Genomic DNA, 21,687 nt, shown 5'->3' with positions numbered 1-21,687 from the left:
GGAGAGGAATGATGAGTCAGTGCTGCCAGGGCTGCTCAGCCACAATTAATGGGTTTGCAGCTGGCACTGGGTGTCCTTGAGAGGAGAGAGTTCAGGAACCCGTGCTAAAACAGGGGGGTCAGGTCATGTAACCCCAGGAACCTTGTTCTGTAGTGACTAAAACTTCCTGAATGTCTCAGTTTCATTCAAATTTCTGGAGGACAGAAAGCTAAATTGGATACAGAGGCCCCTTCAAATGCACTAACAAGGTGCACCCAGGCCCTGGAGAAACAAGTGCACTGTGCAGGCTCTGTGGTTACCCTGGATCAGCCCCAGTGTGGGGGGAATTCCTGTGTTTGCAGAGGCTGCAGGGGCTGAGGAGAGGCACAGGGGCACCAGGGATCCTGATGCTCCCACAGCAGCAATGCTGTGGGGTCCTGGGACTGGGACACAGGCATCCTGTGGGTCCTGAGCTGTGTCCCACATTTCTGGGGAGGAAAGAGATGAAAAAGGGAAAGTACCATCCTCAGACTGGGTTCCACCCAGCTTGGGCTTTTCAGTGGTGCCCTGTGGCAGCCTGGGTAACTCTGTAGGTGAGCAAACATGGATTGATGCAGGGTCTGGACAACCCTTATTAAGCCCAGCTTGCAGTGGTTTGTAAATGTGAACTTTTTTTTCCAGTTACCTTTCCCTTACTGTTCTCACGGAGCGCCGTGGGACACTTCCAGGAGCTCAGCTCTGACAGGCCTGCTGGGCACACACTGGCACCTGGCCCCGTGCAGGATGTGTCTCACTCTCCAAGGAATCCTCACTATGCTGGAAGTGCAGCCCAGTGGGGCCAGGACCACAGGGACAGGGAACCAAACAACTCCAGGGGACTCTGTTCCACAGGAAGCCCCTTTTTCTTCACATACACGTGGGCTGTTTTCATGTCACAGTGACTGAGATGTCACTGCTTTGTTAAAATCCCTCTCAGGCATGTTTAAAATGCAGTATCAGGGAGCCAAATGGTGTTAAGAAATGACAACACACTTGTTTCCAGTTTTTAATGCTTTCTTGTAAAACTGAAAATACAAAACCAGCTGAGAAAATGTAGATCTTTATATACATGAGGTCTCTGATTAAAAAAAATCCTTTCAGTTAAAAAAAAAAAAAGAAAAAAGGGAAGACCGAACCAACAAGTTAAATGAAAACTGATTAAAGGGAACAACATTCTCAAATTGAAGCATACTTTCCAAGAAGGAAAACATCTTCTTTACAAGTTTATTATATAACTTACATTTACATTTTACTGAGAGAACTTACAAAACAAGCTGCTTGAAATGCTCCTCATTCCCTTAAAGCATGAATTTCAAAGTGCCACAGCAAAGGAACAGGTTCCAATATTATCTTATACAGACTATTCATGTATAAAATGGTTTGGTAAATGTGAGGTGTGCATTTAAATGAGCACATATAGGGATACAGACTAAATAAAAGTACTTGAACAACACCTTTGTTATTACATACGCAGTTATAGGTATAATAAAGGAAATAAGGCCAGCATTGCTCTTAGGTATCTGTGTAGATGGAAGGAATGTGATTCAAGCAGTGATCAAAGGCACTGTTCTGGAAGAATCCATTTTCATCCGTTCCATTGGAGACCATGTCTTCAGATACACACTGGGCATCAGAGATCCCCTCATAGCCTGGAAGAGAGACAAGGACAAGGACACGAGTTAGTGCCATGGTGCACGAGAGGAGGGAAGCACAGGGGGGCCTGGGAACCACAGCACAGCACAGCACAGCACAGCACAGCACAGCACAGCACAGCACAGCACAGCACAGCACAGCGTTAATGGAAGGACAATGGTGTTCAGCACCAAGGCCTTGCCAGGAGATGCACAGTTCTCTGTACGTGTTTGTGTCATCATGGCTGGTGCTCCCATTCGTTTCTGGGCAAAGCTGTGCACTTGCAAGTGAAGTTCTTGGCACTCAGTCATTATCTGAATAGGACATCAAAACAATGAGTGGGCCAAGATCCTACTAAGTGTGCACTAGAAGTGATGCAGTCCTCTTGGTCTGGTTCTTTTCTTTTAATGCACTTCAAAGAAATATTCCACATGTTCCCAGCTGCTCTTAAGACCCAGAAGAAATCTGGATCCTACATTTACTGGCTCTCCACATAGTGCAGGTCTGAGGAAGCATGGCTGGGGCAGGTCAGGCTCACATGACATATGGAAACAGCTGTGAACCTCAGCCCACCAAAGCCCACCAGGCCAAGCTGGTTGCTGCTTGCCCAGATACCAGAAAGCCACAGCAGTAGGGAAGAATTTCTTTGTCCTTCTTTCATAGTGCCAAACTTCCACAGCTATTACAAACCTCTTGAGCTGCACATCCCTGTGGAAAGGAGCAGGTGTGCCATTCTACCAGATGCTAGGCAGCTGGGGTGCCAGGGAGTCTTAAAAAAACATTTCTTGCCTACTCCAAAGGATATTAAAATTTCCTATTATGACCCACTGTAGCCTGCTTTTGCAACTAGCCAGTCAGGGCCTGTTCATTTTACTGCAGTCCTGTTCCTCCTTACTTCCCCTCTGCTGTGTTCACCCCCTCAGCATCATCCTTTATACATATTCTGGTTTCTTTTATACAACCTGATTTGGGTTGGGTCTTTAGAAAAGCATCTGTGTGAACTTCAGCACAATGTTCTAACCCTTAGACTGAGCACCCAGGGACCCCAGAGCCCACCCACCATAACTGGAATAAGCAGCAGCAGCTGAAGGAGTACATGGAACAAGATGCAGTTTAGCAAATGCTTGTGCCTGACACAGAACGTTGAGCCCTCACACAGAGTGGGGACTCCACTGGGGAGGGCTGATCCTCGTGCTTGAAGCACCAGACCTGGTTCCATCCTCTGCGCCATGGAGAGGTCCGTGGAGCCATTGGGAAATGACTTTTTCTGGGCCTTGGTAAAAAATGAGGCAGTTCCTTCTCTTCAGCCATCCCCTTGTCTTTTCCACCTGCCCCCACCTCTGCAGGCAGGTGTGCCTGGGTGGGGCTGAACCAAACTCTGCCCAGGCTCCACAGGGGCCTTGGGGCTAAATGGCACCACAGCAGCAGCCAGGGACAGATTCTGCATCCTACACAGCCAGTCCTGGCTGCAGGAAAACCTGTCCACTTCATTGGGGCTATTTTACTGTTAAGTATGTTTTTGTTATTTGAGATCAAATTCTCTACTTACTTACATTTCTGCATTTTCCTATGACTTATTAATTACTGTTGGTTTACAGATCAGATTCTGCTGTCTGCAGAAATCCGGCACACAGTGAATGTCCAGAGGTTCTGGAGGATGACCTCGGCGTGTTTATCTGTGTTGGGCCAAGAGGAGTGACCAGTATTTTGGTAAGTTTTGTGAGTGTTTATGTTATGTTAATTTCTATTTGATGAGCCTGTATACAGGGTCGATACAGAACCACAGATGGATAAAACCCAAGATAAGCATACACCCAGAAATCATTATTAAATTCCAGATAGAGTAAACTATCCAAAGTCCTGAACAGAAAATAAAAATTTATTGACTGTTAATGTGATTCATGGAACAGCTGTTTGCCAGTCACATTGGGCATTCCTGCGAGATGAGATCTCATTTAATATTAATGGTGCTATAAAAGCCTGAAAAAAAATTAATGCATAGCCTTGATGAATCTTGCAAACCTGAATGGTTCTATTTTACACACTAAAAGATGAGATGAGATATATATATTTCATACATGTTTATATTTCAGCCTTTTAAGTATTTGCATGCCTCAATAACCACTCTAAAAACAAAAATACTAAACAGAAACATTTCATGATAGTTCAGGCCCAGACAGAAAAATCAACTGTTGTTGAAGTTGGTGTCTTGCCACAGTATTATTCTTTACTGCTACAATTTCTTTTGGAAAGTTTATTTAGTCTGTTCTTTAAATATTGCAGGCTGTCAATCTAAGCTTGAAATTTGATGTTAACATGAAAAACCCCTATGTTTTAGTAATATCAAACTTATGAGTAACACTAAAGAATTCAAAGTTGAAGTTGAAACTTCATCTTAAATGTTTCCCTTGTGTTGGTTACTGATGCATGCACTTCCCAGAATGGAACAGCAGACAAATGCGTGCACACTTGCTCTGAACAGAGTCTCCTTTAATACAAAACAAACAGGAAAGTCAACTCTAATTTTGTGGTCTGACTCAGGCCCCAATTCAAAAAGCACTTAAACATATGTTTTCAGTATCACTCCTAACCGAGGTGCCCTCCTGAGTGCAGACATGAAGAGAACTTTCTTGGAGATATGTAAGGAAAGATTGCAGCAAATGGTTGTGTTTTATGGCTCTGACAATACTCATGTTTTGTTTGATTTCAGCAATTCTGTCAATTATTAATTTTAAAGATAGAAAAAAGAGAATACTAAAATACTGAAGTACTATAGTAATGCAGCCATTATAACTTTGACCTGATTATAAAAGCCTTCCTGAGGACAACTGAAATGTGCAATAAACAGACCACACAAAAAATGTAGGCAGTGCCTTGTCAGCTCTCTTGAAGGTGGGTGTTGCCTATGGCATCCAGCAGAATGGAAGAGACTGTGTCTATCAGTCAAATACAGAGGATTAAAAAAAAAGCTATTTGCTTTCCTTCTGGGGTTTTTATAGATGAAAATTAATTTCAGGGATATTTTTTTATACAAACATGGTTTAGTCATAACACTGAAAATAAAATTTGTTCTTTGCCCCTCCTGCTACAAATATCATATGGATAATTCCTTATAGGTGGAATAAATTACCTGTTGAAGGTAAAGGTGCATTGAGTATGTGATAGCCATTCTGCCTCAGAGGACTGAAGCAATGGGATTCCCCTGTGAGCACATCACTGCTGACAGACTGGTCCATTGTTCTGTAGCAATCTCCGTAGTGGAAACAGTTTTGTATGGAGTGAAAGCTGCCTTGGTAACCTGAAAGCAGATATTGCACACAATTCAATCCTTCTGCAATGGTACTACCTCCACTTCTGTCACAGCATTTCATTACTGTTGGGGGTTTAGTTCCTCAGTTTTAACTTTGGAAAAATTATTCTCCTGTTCTATAAAGTGCAGTTACAGAAGAGCTGCATCAGATTTGGTCCCACAAGGTGCTGTGGATGTGATCCCCACTGAAGCAAAAATCTCAAGGATGGGCTTCATTTCAATCAACAGATCAGCTGAACACAGTCAACAGCACCCTTGGATCCAAGGTAAGTAGTGAGCCCTCCACTGGATCAGGTCCAGGATGCTCAGCTCCAAAGGGAATATCTCTGTTTAAGGAATGACTGTTAATTTAAATACAATAATGCAGTATTTAAATGAATAGCACTGCTTTGTTTTCAGTTAAGTAAAGTCTTTTGCCATCCAGTGTATGCTGTGAACTGCTGGAGACAGCGCTGTTTATCCAAAACACCTTCACAGGTTCCTCAGACTTCTTTCCCAGACTGCTCTTGATTCAAATGAACCCCCTTTCACTGACACAGGGACCACCGTGTGCAGGTGTAATTGATCTAGAAGTGCTGACTCCAGATAGTTGTCAGGTGAAGACTGAGTTCAACCAGAGGCTCTTCTGCTTCTGGAAAGTGCTGAGATAGATCTGTATGGTCTCTGCTGGCCTGAGTCATTCTGCTTTTGGGGCATATTTGATTTTCATGCTCCACATACCCAACACTTCTTAGATCCTGGGTTTTTTTTCCCCAAGTATTGTATTATCAGTACCCAGCAGTTTAGGTTTTGCCATCAGAAGTTGTGAATGAGTTGTAGACAAAAAAAGAAGACATTTAACAGTAAAAGACAAATTAATTGCTAAGGAAGGAATTTTGCCATTTTTAAGTTGTTCCAACATCCTAAGAAATTGTAATTTGTTCCCATAAGGATGATCTCGAAGTACGTCACAATATTTAAACTAACCATGGCCTGATTTAATTATTTTCTTTCCTCCTGTCTCAATAAGCTCTTCCTTATTCTGGGTGCAATGCACACTAACTGCACATTCCTATCAGCTCCCCCTTTTCCTGCCTTCTCTGAAATGATTCTCCTTCCCTTAAATGCAACTGAAGTCAACCAAATTAATCTTAAGGTCTAGCAGAATGTGCTTCAGGATTTTCCTCTAACTGCCAGAAAAAATACGGAGCTGTTGTCTTTCTTTCCTCAATCTTACTGAGACTGAAACATTTGCTCAGGAACTCCTGCAGAAGCTCGGGGCAGTTCAGCGAATCCCACTCACAGCCACGTTTCCCTGTTTCCAGCTGACAGCTCAGCCCCACTCACAGCAGAGACCCGCCCTGCAGGGCTGCCTGTGCAGCTCTTCAGTCTGTTTGTTCAGAAATTAAATCCCTGAGCCTGTCCCCAGAGCACCTGGGGCTGTATGGGGTGAACGTGTCCCTTACAATTCCTGCAGTGTGCAAGCTCTCTCCTGTTCAGTAAGATCTCTCTATTTTTTCCCTCTATTTTTCCCCTCTACTACCAAAGTCTGACCAAGCAGACAATACCAGCCAAAGCTTGGGGTCTGGTCAAGTGAGGCAGTTCTTGAGTAGAAATGCAATCAACTCACTGAGTGGTGAAAGATTTGCTCTGAAGCTTCCCAGTTTAATATATGCTTTGGCAAAATCTGCAAGGATTAGATGCTTAAGTTCTTGAAGAACGTATGATCCACTACAAAATACCTAAATTGTTGATGTCCATGATTAGTGAAGTCCTAATGGATGACTCTTAGATAAAGACTCTGTACCAAGGCTGCTCGTATTTGCTGCTATGGCAAAGGCAGCCCAAAAATTTGGAAAGCTGAGCATTAAATGATGCATGTCTTTCCTTGGAACAAACAGCCAGCCACCTCTGTTTTACTGCCTGGAGAGTCTGGCTCAAAGAACCAAGAAGCTCTTATGAGAGGTAGCACAGCCCTCTTTTGATGTGGTTTTAGGTACAGTGTGTTATTGATTGGTTCTGATACTTATCCTTTCTGTTTGCAAAACACAAGATCCTTGCTGTAAGCCTTCTAAAAATACATCCTTTTGAGATGAGCAGTGAAAAAAAAGAGACACTTGGCTTCAAAGGAGGCACAACTGGTTGCAGAGAGCACTTAGATGCACTGCTAGAGAAAAAGAAAAATGAACCTTTTCTAGAATGTCTGCTACAGACATCACTTCTAGGGAAAGCATTACATGTATTTTCTCTCTCCCTGTAACTGCTGTCCTTCCCTTGTGCTCTCAGGCTTGCCTTTGTTACATCAATTAAAAATCTTCATTATCTACAGAGCTGGCACACTGGCTTAGAAAAGCAGAGAGCAGCCAAGCATGACAGAACTGGATTGAAACTAGCTGGATCCAGGGTTTTCCCAAGACCTGTGGGGAAAGGTTGTTTTCAAGTGTTTTAAGTTACACTGTCTGGAAATACCTGAAGCAGAGAACTGCCTCAGAATCAGTCTGGAAAAGAACTGCCATAAGCAATGAAATCTTCTTTTGGATTGCAGTGTTTATCCCTCAGCACCATTGTGAGGCAATCTGAGAGGCAGAGGGAAAAGTGTTCCTGGAACCACCCAGTGAAGAGGGGGCTGTAGGAAAATCCTGGTGCTACTGCACCTTCCCTGTTCTAACTTACCTGCAAGGTGGGATAAATGCAGGTATGCAACTAAAGAAAGTACATGGAGTGAGGAAGGGGAAGGGTGCAGCAGGAACACAAGTCAGGTAGAACAAAGTATCACACTAAAAATGGGATTTTTGACCCTTCAGGTTTGTTGCATTTAGTTGTAGTTCCTTTACATTTCTTTAAATGCTTCACTGAGAAAATATGGGGAATTAAAATATTATTAAAATCCCATTACCAAGCATTCAGTTAACAACCACATATGGCTGATTAAACTAATCAGGGAGCATTTTTTACAAGTTCTTAAAAAAGACTCCCTTCAGGGGTTAAAATACAAAGCAAGCAAGAAGGCTGCTCCACTGCAGACATCCCTTCTCCTTCTAGAGTGAAAATCTGGAGTACCAACTTGGCAATAAGTGTTTCACCAATATTTTTTTTGCCACATGGATTTCAGGTTTTCCTTCAGTTTTGATTTAAATCAAGAATTTTCTAAGGTTATTTTCGAGTGAAGAATTTACTAAATGTCCTGTCAGTTTAAATGATCACTCTTAAATGTTTTATGTACAGTAGATGTAGAAATATAACAGTCCATAAAGGAATAAACTGAGTTCCAAACATAACATTTAGTTAAAATTTTGCTTTGAAATAATTTGTGGCAGAAAAGCTGCACTTAGCCACTTCACACAGCGCACTGGCTGCCTCTGCTTCTCTAAGGCACAGCCTAGAAAACTTCAAGCAGCTTTAAAATGAATGATGTAATGAGCAAATAATTGGAATATGGCTATTAAATGCCATCTTGTTATGTCATGTCATTTACATGTATTTCCAAATAAATCTCAGCTTTTCAAATTCCATAAAATTTCTGACAAGAAATCATGTCAGGTATAAATAACTACAGTATTCCTTTGCCTGCCAAATTCTTTCAGCATGTAATGATTTCCATGTGATCTTACTACAGCTAGGTTAAAACATATAAATAATGTCAGCTTGTTCTTTCATTATCAATATTTCTGCTACCAGCCTGACGAAGCTGCCATCTCCTAAAACTCCCACATCCACAGTGTTTATGTGCTTCTGTACAGATGCCTGGTTCTACACTAGGTTTATGTGGTGTACTTTTTTTTGGCAAAAATTCAAAACCCCCAAATTATTACAGATTCCATTAGAAAAATGTGCTATTAATGAACTGAGAGGCAAAAAAAGAGAAAAAGTAGAGCAAGTATAGCTAAGTACAGGTTACAGATAATTGGTTTCAAAGGCTGCTAATCAAAACTGATTTTGGAATGACCATTTCCATAATTAATTTATAATAATACTTCAACATTTGGCCAAAGTGGAAAATTATTGCTTTTTCAAAACCACATGACATAACACTTAGAAAGCAACAATTCATTCAAAAGGAAATGTGGTTTTCTTAAGGAATAAAGTCAATTTATTTAAGTGGTTCAAAACTTGTTCTGTCTATGCATTTGTTTCTGCCGTAGTAATGAGCTGCTAAACTTTCCTCTTGTGGCTTGTAGTTATTTAGCTCATTATAGCAACATAATCATATATCATTATATGCTATCATAAATCTGCCACTTCTCCCTTACAGAGTTAATCTTTTTAAATTGAATAATCTGTTGAGCATCAGGTTGAGTTAGTTTTTCCTTCAGCACAAATCATTAAATATAATACGCTTTAACTTTTCAGACTAAGCCTGTCCAACCAAAGAGCAAAAACACTGCTCAGAGAACGAGGGGCAGAAGGGAACTTCTGGGATACCCAACCTCATCCTAGCTGGGAGCTGCTCACGGGTTTGTGCTCAGGCTCTTGCAAGCAGACAGATGTCCTGCACACTTCTTTATTGGGAATATTTACCACATTTTAGCAGCTCACCATCTGGATTGCATAACAGATTTCTGAAATATGCAAGCTCCTGTTACTGGAAGAATCTGTGATAATAATATCTTTTGCTAATTTGTACCTCAAAAATTTCAGGAATATTAATTAGTTCCCACAGCAGAACTCCAGAATAGGTATGTAAGCTTGCAATTAAAAAGGCTGAGTAATTCAGAACAAAAAATGTTTTAAATTAAGCTGTGGGACAGCTGCTTACTGCTCCCATTCCTGTCCTTGAATCCCACAGGCACTCTACAGTTGTAGAGAGTGCATTTACATGTTACTATAGAACATAAAACAAGCTAAACTTCCAAATAATAAATGAAAAAATGTTTGCTTTCTTTGTCAAATTCCATGTCTTGTGCATCACTATGAGTGGACAGAGCAGGACACTGCCAAGGTGTGCCTCAGCCCATGTATTTTGGGACTGGGTGGCTCTTGCAGGGTCAGTCCAGGCTGGATGACCAGTCATGGGAGGTGCATGGCCAGCAGGCTTCTACTGAAGGACCTGAATAAATGCAATAAATCTGCTGTTGGGACAACATTCCCCATTATGATGACATATCACAGCATGGACCTGTCTTAAAATTTCCATCTGTATATACATCAGTCCAGTTTAAAAACTGGAGTTCCCACTGAAAAACTACAGTAAATATTAAATACAAAAATTAATATTTCATATTAATATTATGAATATTATGAAAAAGCAAGATAAATATGAAAAAACAAAATAAATTCTTTCTCTCCAACTAGAAATTAGAAAAGCTGCAAAAACAAAAAGAGGGAAGAGTTACCTTGAGATCCCTGCTGTACAGACTGGCTGGGAAATGGAGTGTACGGTGTATTTGGTATCCCAGAAAACTGCTGCCCGTTGGGTGACTGGCTGTGGGATGATGGAGAGCCGTGTTTCTGCAAGAGGGAAGGTGGAACTAAAGCTTTCAGGGGGCTGACAAGCGGAGAGATTATGTTGGGAGCAAGCCTAGAAAAAGAAAATACAGAAAAACTTCATGTATCACATCATAATATGGCAAGATGATATACGTGTATGAACTATTTCCATAATGGCCAAACTATAGAGAAGTCTGTTTTGCAGGTACAAATTAGATTGAAAAAAAGGACAACAATGTAGTGCTACCTTCAGATATTTGCTAGTAGGCAAGAGTTAGACAAGGAATTCTGTTCCTTTTCAATTACTTCCTGTACTTGCCGTAACAACAGGATCAAACTGACACCACTCCTCAGTGAGCAAGTTAAACATAGCTCCATCTGATTTAGAATTTTGTGAGCTGAGATACATGCCTAGAAACAGAAATGGAAAATGTAGCTGGAATGGGTAAATGCAAGTACATGGTTTAAGTGCCTTCATATCTTACTGGGGTACAACTGTAAGAGGGTCGAGCTGCAGCTGAGACAAAGAACAGCGTTAGTTTCACTCTGCAGATGAGCAAAGAGTGGATCTCCTGCAGCTGGGACAAGGGGCCTGTGCTCCACAGCCCAGTGGTGCCCTGTCAAACAGCACGGGGACTTCCCAATACCCTCTCTGCTGCTTCCAGAGCTTTTGCTAAACTCTTTGAGCAGCACCAGAACCTTCAGATGCTGCAAAATCCACCTCACTCTGCGAGAGCCAGCCTGTGAAGGCTTCCCAGCTACAGAACCCGAGGAAAAAAAATAAAACAACCTCTGCAGGTTGTAATAGATGTCACTGAGCTGGAAAAAAATACTGAGCACAACTGTTGGAGGCAGACAAAAATTAACTAAATAAAAACTCCAATCTCTCACTGGTGTCTTCCTCTACCCCTGCACAAGCTGTTCAAACACCATAAACCATCATTCCACATGACGGCTTCTTGGAGCAGTTGCGCTGACCTTGGGAGCGAGGCTGTGCTCCAATGAGGGCTAAGCACTACATGAGAGTGTGCAAGAGGTAAACAGAGGGGAACTGTGAATAAATGGTGACAACAGCTTAACCAAATTTAACATGAGAGGCACAGGAACACTGCCAAAAGCTGTCACAGTGACGCTCTAAATATTAGAAGGGTTTTAAATAAACCAATCCAAGCCCATCCTATGCTCAGATAATTCCATCTCTCAAAACAAGGAAACAAGACCTATAATACAAACTAAGAAGACTGAATCTCCCCAGATTAAACCGAGGAATTAAACTAGCATTGTTAAATGAGTGAAGGCAAGGATATTTTCAAGTCAAACAGCAAGAACTGGAAAACATTTTTTTTTTTTTTTGGTGAGAAAGATATCCCCTCCAGTAAGTGCTAGTCAGTAATATGTAAAATAAAGAGGAACCAATATGGAGAAAAATATCCTATTTGTTCTGGTTTGGAAAAGGTCCGGGGCTGCAGAGGTGCCAAAAAGGGACCGGGGATGGCGGGGCCTCTGTGCTCTGCCCAGCTCAGGGACCGAAGGCTGTCTGGAGCCCGCGCTGCTGAGGAGGCGATGCGGGGAAACTCCGAGTGCATTTGGGCGGCAGCAGCAGCCAAAGGCCAGGGGCAGCTCCCCTGGGGCCGCAGCTTCTCCGCAGCGGGCTCAGCGGGGCCCGGCCGGCCTCGGAGCCGCCGTGAGCCGCGGGCCCTGTCCGTCCGTGCAGAACGGCGCTCCCGCCGCGGCACGCAGCGCAGCCCGGCCGCGGCACGCAGCGCAGCCCGGCCGCGGCACGCAGCGCAGCCCGGCCGCGGCACGCAGCGCAGCCCGGCCGCGGCACGCAGCGCAGCCCGGCCGCGGCACGCAGCGCAGCCCGGCCGCGGCACGCAGCGCAGCCCGGCCGCGGCACGCAGCGCAGCCCGGCCGCGGCACGCAGCGCAGCCCGGCCGCGGCACGCAGCGCAGCCCGGCCGCCGCCCTCCGCCGGCACAGCGACAGCCGCATCGGGCTCCAGCGCCGGCCACGCTCTGCAGGCCTGGAAATGCTTCTATCTGAACGGAGATCTAAAAGATTGCAGTTGTTTTCGTTGGAAAGATAATAGCTAAAAGAGCTCATGATAGTGACATTTATATGGGTAATGACCACACACGCATTTAAAAGAGAAACAAAAGACGTACTAAAAACTCCAATGTCGGGATGAGCCAGAAACCGCTCTGAATAGGGGAGGGAAATGCTGCTGGGGAGCGAGTCCTCTGCAACTGCCTGTGTTGGGTTTCCTCTGCCTGCTCTTGGAATGTCTTGTCCTGACTACTGCTGGGAAACGCAGCACCCCATAGAGACCTGCCGGGCTGCTCCGAGTGCTTTGTTAGGATGGGCCATCGTGTTTCTAAATTCTATGCAATCACGCTGCTTTGTCGAACAAAAATGGTACACATAGGTATCCAGCTGTGGGAATACTGAAAATCCCAGTTTAACTACTCCCAGAGGCTACTTAAATCTCAACCATGGGAGAAGAATTTAAGTTTTTATTGTTATTTTTAAAGCAAGGCTTGTCCCCACTCACACTGTTGCATTCCTGTTTTTCCTGTGAGTGAGCTCAACAGGGTTTGTGCCTCGAAACCTTTGAGATGAGTGTTCAAGGGTGGAGAGGTCCCCTGCAAGGCCAGAGGGGTGCAGGCCCTGCTCCAGCTGGGGATGCTGAGCAGCGTGTGGAGCTGCCAGCTCGCTGCTCCCGCCGGGCACGGCTGCCCCGGTGCTGGAGCTCAGCAAACATTGCTGCCTGCGGGCAGCTGTATCCTAGGAGCAGGAACCTGAGCTGAAACCCTGACAGCTCCGGCTAACACTTGAGCATCGCTGCCTTCTCTGCATCAAAAGAGTTTCACAGAGCTGAGCAGTTTAACATAAAAATCTGCTATGTTCTGCTCGAGCTCTCCCAACAAGGAATTTAGCATGTTTCCTGGAAGTTAAAGCACAGTTTTCAGCTAGGAAAGAACTTTGTTCAGCAGAAAAATCTGGCTATGTTAGCACAAGTGGCCAACATGGAGATCTGTGTCCTTAAAATATTCATCATAATCCCTACAGCTCAAGCTGGTCCCTAAAATATTACCCTGTGTGTGTATGTGCATGTGTGAATATGCTCTGGCACGCCCAAAGAGAGATTTTCATCAGCCAAACTGTCCAGTCTCCAGTGCCGTGTTTGTAATTCTCTCCTGAGTATCTGCCTACTAATTAGGTTGCTGTGATACTCAGGTTGTTAAAAGAGAAGGAATCATTCCTGATACAAATTAAACAGATAATGCATCCGAGACTAAAAGGTGATACCTTCTGTGTGGAAGATGAAAACACTGACAGACTTACAGCAGGAACTCAGCTGGATACACTAAAATTCCCAGGCAGCAGCTCAGGCATGTGTGTTTCAATAACTAATAGGCTGCACATTTCCTGTTAATACTGTACTACAACCACAGTTTGCTTTGGTTTGGAAAGTAATAATAAATATATACCATATATTTTACCTTAATTGTAACTTGCATAATTCAGTAAATTTGCAGGTCCTTTGGGGCCTTTTAATATATATCTGTTCCTATATATAGCTATATATAAAGAGATATAAATACTCTCACAGGCATGAAAAAAATCCATATCCTTCCTTAATTCATTACATTTGAGGGCTCCTGGCTCTATGGAATATTTCGGGTGTGATGGGGGAGCCTCCTCTCCACCCTGTCCAAGACACAGGAGCAACGGGACACGCACCACAGAGAGAAGGAGCTTGGCTGGAAACAAAAGGAACATTTTGCTCACACAGCATGCCCTGGCCTATGCCATACACAGCCACAGGAGCCACAGAATCAAACAAAATACCTATTTTTTTACCAAGGGACTGAATAATTTAATGGCCAAAACCAACATTTCCATGCTAAGCGAGGGGTAATCACATCTTGTGCTTCAGGATGTAAAGTGATCGCCCATGGAGGCAGAGAGGAATTCTGCTCTCTTCACTAACCACACAGCTCAGGGTGACTGACCACGGACTGGGGGCCTTTTCCAGTTCCCCCTGAAGCACCACTGGAGGATGGTGCTGGAGATGGAGTTCCTGTCTGAGGGAGCCAGGATTTCAGGTGGGATTGCAGGGCCAACGCATCCTCTGAGGAGGCATCAGCAGGCAGTCCAGGGAAAGGACTACTCAGAAAAATCTTACATGATGCACACACACGGCCAAAAGAAAACTTTTGGAATAACTGAGCCTGCCTCAGTAACCACCTCAGTGGTCAGTGGCACTGTGCACATTTCTGCACCAGCACTGCCTGAAAATGCCCAGCTCCACAGCCCTTCCCACAGGAACTCCTGCAGTCAGGTGGGATTCTACCCACAAAGAATCATGAAACCAAGTGGCAGTCAAGGACAACAAAGCAGTTCCTCAGCTCTACTGGAAAGCATTTGTCACTCACATCAATGGGAATACTGAGAAATCTTGGTCCTATCAGAAGTACTTTTTAAAATGGAAAATTAAATGTCAAAACATAGATAAGATTGATCCCTTGTCTCACTTTCTAAGTGCACACCCTAGGGATCTCAAACAGAAATCCCACTAAAACCTTTTATGAACTTTCTTGTGATCATACTTCAACAATAAATTTTGGATGGTGAAAGTTTATATTAAATTGTAAGTAAGGCCTGTGAGAGGGAACTACCTGTGCATGCCATGAACTAGCAGTGACCTACAGAAAACACATCTAAAGGCATCAAGTACCAGGACTTTGCTTTAGAATTATTGATCCTGTCTTGCACTCAGCCTCCCCAAGCAGGCAGGGGTGTTTAAGGATCTCTGTCTTCTCCCAGTGCACACCAAATGTCCTGTTCCAATATCAGTGCAACATAAAGAACAAAAAAAATAAATACAGATGGACATGGATTGTTCTGATATTTCCATCACAATGTCTGGATAGGTGTTTTCTATATAACCACAGTGCTTAGTCTGAGGAAGAAATAGATTACCCCTCTGCTTTAATCTTTGTTCAATACCAGTTCCAAGAATAATTAACAGAATAAGAAATTATAAAGCTTCTTTCAAGATCAGAGAGTTTGACTAGATCTTGACTGCCAAATACTACATACAGTATACTTAGTAAATACTGAGTGGAACTTAAAATTTTAAAATAATAAAAATTAATTCAAAATAAGATTTTTGAATTATAAATAGGAATGAAATATAACTGCAAATGGAAATATGTAAGACAGGGATGTTTTCAATATGAAAACTGTCTGTATTTGTTTTTTTTTTAATGGTGTGATGGCTTGATTGGCAGATTCCTCAGCTAGACAAAGAACCTCAACCCATATCCCATTGAGTTCAGTGGAAATGGGACCAAATCCAGGCTGAAAAAATACGTCCTTTATGTCAAATCATTTTTTGTATATTTTGGGTTGTAAGATCGTTCTGTAACAGTTCCATGCACAGCAGTACTGCCAGATCGAACAGTTGTGACTTTTGAGAGTCATGATTTAACTCAGCTTAACATGAAGAAAAATAGCAAATAAAGCACCAGAGTAAGAAGCACAAACCAAAGCAGCTCCACATTTTATCTGAAGTGCAGCACTGTAGCCATTTACAGGAACTGAGAGTTTCCATGAGATGAGGTTCTCCCATAAAACCCAGCACACCAACCAGTTCATTCATAAAATCTCTCCCCCAAGCATCAGTCACTGATACTGTGAGAAAGTCCAATTCAGTTCCAGGACCAGGAGATTATTTTTTTTTAATGGGAAAAAAAGTTAACACGGATTTTCATCTCTTCCCTTAACATTAAAAATGATGTGTAAAGCTCTGCTAATCAGGTCCCTGGATAGAGCCCAATCTCTGGCCACGTGTTTCTGTTCTGGGTCTTGCCCTACGGGAATTTCTGTCAGCACATGCTCAGGAAACAGTTACACCGCTCACTCTTTTGGACTTTTCCGTAAGACAGACTCTATCTGAAGTTTGGTGAACCTTTGCACTAATCACTGCCAGGTGCCTCTGGCTACGTTTCTGGAATGCAAGGAATCTTTTCCTTCTCTCCCTCTTTCTTCCTTTCTCCTCTTCCCCCTCCCTCTCCCTGATATTTAATAAATCCTTCAACACAGATCACCTTGCTGGGCATCACTGCATTTCTTACCTTTTCCTATAAACAATGAGCACCCAAGTCCCAGGGCTGTGACACAGGGCTGTGACACAGGGCTGTGACACAGGGCTGTGACTCCAGGTACCACAAGGTACTCCAAGGTACAACACCGTGTCTCTGGTTTTCCCACGAGTATGGCCAGGGGCTCTATCCCTGCTCTGCTGCAGCCTGTGACACACCTGCATGTGACATCCTGAAGTACTGTGAGGCAATGGCATTCTTCTTCTGGCTTTTAGACAAATACAAAATACTACTTTCACTAAAAATGCTGCCTTGGATTACCTGGATCCAGTTCTGCACCTTCACTCATCCACACTCTGAGCCAAGTTCACAAGTGAAGGAGCTGCTCAGCTCTAAGGAGTAAGAGGGGTTTCATAAATATTATGGAGAACACAATCCACAGGAACTTTCATGTGACTGAAGAGTCACAGGTCATTTAATTGCTTTAGAGTATTTTTATTGATACCAATAACAGAGATACAAAAGCAATTTCATGTTCAGAATCACAAATGAGCCCTAAGAGTCCTCTCCTGGTATACTCAGGGATTTTCTGTGTGGGGCTACTCCTGGGCCCAGAGGGCCCCCCTGAAATACTGAAACACTCCCTGTCTGCTCTAACAAAGACATGTGCATGTCTGAGTGTGGCATAGAACATAACTCAGTGTTTGTCACACATTTCATCATCTACACAAGCTCACAAAACTACACAAACACACTTATTTTGTGTCAAATGAGTATCTCTACAATTGTTCTGACCTGACACATGCAATTGTTGCAGAGCAGTTCCTCACAGGGATCATTATGGGAATTATGCCACTCCAAAGGATATTTCTATTTGTATGGGTTTGTTTAATAACCTCTGAAATGAAGCTGATGAATTGCTTCAGGGGAAGTCACTACATGAGGGAGATTTGAAAAATTATCCTAGCTTACAATCTAGCAAGAGAAGGTATTTTGGAGTGAAAGAAAAGCCTTACTAATACGGTCAAAGAAATATAAAAACATATTTAAATAAAGAGCAGTGCCTTAGGTTCAAGTGATTGCCAGGAAGTCAATTACAAAGACATGTAATCAAACACAGAGACTGTCTACTCCAGATTATCTGGCATATGCTGCATGCTTGACTGATCTATCTTATTTCAGTCATTTAAGGTCATTATTCTCTGGCAAACAGACAGCAAGATCCTTCCAAGTGGGTTCTGTACAGGTACTGATGTCTGCTGTCTTCAGGTTTGTAGAACACACTACCTAATAGTGGGAGATGTTAAAATAGCTTCATTACTTGTTACACCATGATAAACTCCTGTGTTTGGTGTATATGGTTTGCATCATCAAACTGCAGCAGTTTTTCTTAAAAACAAAACAAAATTTGGACAAAAAGAGAAAAAAAAGCTTTACAGATGTTAAGTGTAAATTTAACTTCAGATAAATCCAGTAATGGTTAAAATCATTAATGTAATGCAGAAGAGCTCTGGCTGAATTAATCTTAAACGTTTTCTGAGTTACTCTGACCATCTCCTTTAACCTCCCACCTTCTCCTGTAACTCTCTGATTTCTCACTCAGTTTTCCTTACAGCGTCTCCTCTGGACAGCCACCTCAGCCCTTATTTTGAGAGGCACTGGTGGAGGCTCTCAGGATCCTGAGTGTCAGTCCAGCCCTCTCAGAAACTCGAATGAAACACTTGCCCACCTATTTCTGCTGATGGACAAACAATATTTACCCCAGGATCCAGCACCAGGTTATCCTTAAGCATGTAACGGTTGAAGTAAGCCTATGCTAATGCTAATTTTGCTTTAAGGGGAGGGGGCAGCCTGTATAAGCCTATCTGGACATGATTATGAATGAATTCTGATCACATTTTCTACAATGAGATAAATGACTTGGGATTTGAAAGCAGATGTTTTTAATTACTGATTGTCTTTGTTTGGTGGGGCCCAGTGCAGCACCTGTACATTGTTCTTTCTGGACAGATGTACTGATGCCCCTTTTGCGTGCTCAGATCCATAACACTGAGATAAATGATGAAGGGTTCTTGGCTTCCTCCATTGAAAATGTTTTCAGCTGTCAGAGATATCTGTTTCTTGTTACTGGTTTTAGTGCTTTTGAAGGGAAGACTAAACCACTGACTTGTGTATTGTGTTATAAATGAAGAGTATTCTCCAATGGAATCCACAGAGAATGAGGGATGGATCTCCTTGGTCTGTTAGAAAAGCTGTGCAGGTATTTAGCTTTCCAAAGTACTTCTAAAGAGTAAAAGTTTCTTTCCTACAAAGATCCTAACAGCATGGCAATTCCTAGTCCACTGATTTATATGAGCTCACAAACTTAATTTAAAAGATTAATCAACAAACAAGGTTAGTACGAATCAGATGTAAGTGGCTAAGACACCTAATTGTCTCTTAAAGTAATGAGAATTAGGAGCACAAATGTATTTTTCTACCTGGCCTGAATCCTGGCAGCTCAAGAATACAGCACAGGAAAGAATCTCCCCCATGTAACTGACAAAATTTTATCCTGCATATTTAGTTTCAAGCTTAAAAATATCAAGGATTTCAAATCTGGTGCTCCCTGGTAGAGCAGAAGGGAGGCTCTGTGTACCTCGTGTAACTTCACATAAAAAGAAGTGAAGGACTAAGGTTTTAACAGAGAACTCTTTGGACTGAAGTATTCCTGTGGTATTTGAAATAACAGGTGCTAAGAAGCAAGCAAACAAAAACTCTGATGTTTAAGCGCCCTGATTAAAATGCCTCTTTTCACTTGATAGATCTTAAATCCTGTTTCTTGAGATTTTCTGTGGCGGTCAGTGTCACTTCAGGGAGGTCTGGCCCCTGGTTTGAGATAGCTGCATTGGCTGGGGAGAAGTCCAGGCAAAGGGAGTTGTGTGAGCCCTTCCCTCTAACCTTGCTTAGAGCTAATCCTTTATATTAAAGGCTCGCCAGATTTGGCTCAGAGTCCTCATCAATCACCACCTCTGCACATCACAGATGTCTTAATCCCACTACTTCTTCATTTACTGGTGTGTTTACAGAGCAGAAACAACCTAAATTACCACAGGAATATTAAAAAATGGTTTCACTTTCCTTTTCCTTGGAGACACATCACCCTCCCAATCAAGTCCTTATTTGTCAGTGCCCCAGCTCCTGTTGGGAACAGAAGTGCTGTTTGTCACAGCAGCACAAATGACAGAGAGCCGCAGTCACACACACAGGGATCGTGTTCAGGTCCTACAAAGTGACCTTGTTGGGCCACTGCACTAAGTTGGTGCAAATCCCAAACTTGGTGCCACCACTCAAAGTCACTTAACTTCAATCAGATCAGTTTCATTAAAGCTGATAATTTATCAGACCAAATATTCTAAATTGCAATTTACAGAGATTGTCTACAAATGAAGCTAAGTACATTTTTAGATTACTTGGATAATAACAGCTAAAAAATAGTAGAAAGCAAGCCAAGTGCAACATTCACCCAAGATTTAATAATAAAAGCTGTTTTTCTGTCCTCACTCTGCTACAAATCAAAATAGACTATTTTTGCAATGGGCAAAATGAAACCCAGTTTGACATTACACATGGCAAATGCTACAAGAAATGCTAAAATAAACCCTTGCTACCTGAAATAAAAAATAAATATACATTTTAATCTGGATCATGCCAGGCCCACTTTCTGGATGCTGAAGTATTTCTCAGCCAACCACTTTTAGCTAAATTAGTATCAATATGAGTAGATTTTTTTAGTGTAGCATACACTTCATTCCAGAATTTGAAAAAATGTACTCCATATTGAATAAAGCCAGTATAAATACATTCGGTAATGAGGTCAGATTTTGTTAGAACATTTTCAAGTGAATTAGATAATTTTGTCAAACTATTTAAATGTCTCAGCAAACCATTTGGGAAAATTGACTGCTGCACTTGGTATTGACTTTGGCAAAGGACAGTGTAACATAGGGCTTTTTTTGTTAAAAAAAAAGAAAAAGCCTTTAAATCAAATTCTGAATCTCATGTCAAACTTGAGTAGACTATTTGTACTCTGCCTCATGTAGTTTTTGGCATCTCGCACATTTGATGACTCAGTAATTAGATTTCTTGATAGTAATCACTTGGTTCCTGCCACAGACTGCACGATGTGATCCAGCCTTGTCATGGTCCGGATCCCAGAGCAGGAATTCTCTGTGTTTGCTCAAACCCAAATGCTGAGACAGCTGACAAATGAGGCCAAATGCTCAGTGTGTGCCAGAGAGCTGCAGCAGTGCCATGCAGGGAGGCAGGGGGAGGGTTCCCTTCTCACTGCAAACCTCAGGTACCTTCCAGGAGGGGTGGCACTGCCACGAGCTGGCCAGGGGGGAACAGCCCTGGAATCCAGGGGCTCCCAGCATGTGAGTATTAAGTGATTTTGTCCAGTTAAATGGATGGATGCTTTAAAGAAAACTGTGCTAAATGAAACTCAAGGACTATTAATTAGTTCACACAAAGTTTCGGCACTTGCAATTAAGATGTCAGGTACGGGCTGCATTTCAGTGGTCATGAATAATGTAAGCATAAAGATTTAAATACAGCAGAAGGATCTTGGACTGGGAATGACAGCGCTGAATGAAGATTATTTTGAGTTTAGAAAATGGTATTTGAGATGCTGAAAAATTCCAAGTAACTATGTCATGAAACTGGATGCCCTGTTTTAAAATAACTATTCAGAAATACATTCCAGTCTCCATTCCCTGACGTTTGGCTCATGGTTAGGAATCTGTTATCTCACTCCCACATTTTGTCACGAGATATTTGGGCAAAGACTTTACTTAGGTACATGAACACTGAGATAAGAAATCAGCACTGCTGTCTCCTCTGAGAAAGAATCTGCGCTGCACTGAAGCTGGAATTGGCAGAGACAATTCTGATGGAAACTCTGGTGTGTCTGTAGCAGGAGCTCCGTGAGAGGCTCAGCTCACTGACCATGCTGCTCCTGCTGGAAGGGACCTGCTGTGCTCTGGAATGGAGACACCAGGGGCAGGAATGAGAATTCATCCGGGACCTTCTGACGCCTCAAACTGGAAACTTGTCTGTTGCCCTCACCCTGCTCAGGCCTTTGCTTTCATTTCTTATTAGCAGCACCAGGACACAAAGTGCCTTAGAAACAAATCCACCTTCCTGACAGCCTGCTAAACCCTTCCCATAGTAT

General features: G+C 42.7%; 1 protein-coding gene across 1 annotated transcript in view; it reads right to left on the bottom strand.

The window, feature by feature from the left end:
* Window positions 1–982: 982 nt before the first annotated feature.
* The window catches only part of GLIS1 (GLIS family zinc finger 1), a 179,542-nt gene continuing 158,837 nt past the window's right edge, over window positions 983–21,687 (bottom strand). Inside the window, exons 9-11 of the mRNA XM_077785349.1 lie at window positions 10,273–10,457; window positions 4,781–4,948; window positions 983–1,667 (exon numbers count right to left, since the gene is read on the bottom strand). Of these exons, the coding sequence (XP_077641475.1) occupies window positions 1,531–1,667; window positions 4,781–4,948; window positions 10,273–10,457 (490 nt within the window). The 3' untranslated portion in view covers window positions 983–1,530. The remainder of the gene's footprint in view (window positions 1,668–4,780; window positions 4,949–10,272; window positions 10,458–21,687) is intronic.

The sequence above is a fragment of the Lonchura striata genome, chromosome 9 (genome assembly GCF_046129695.1).
Source record: "Lonchura striata isolate bLonStr1 chromosome 9, bLonStr1.mat, whole genome shotgun sequence".
In the NCBI taxonomy this organism is placed as follows: domain Eukaryota; kingdom Metazoa; phylum Chordata; class Aves; order Passeriformes; family Estrildidae; genus Lonchura; species Lonchura striata.
This window is presented reverse-complemented; position numbering and strand designations above follow the sequence as displayed.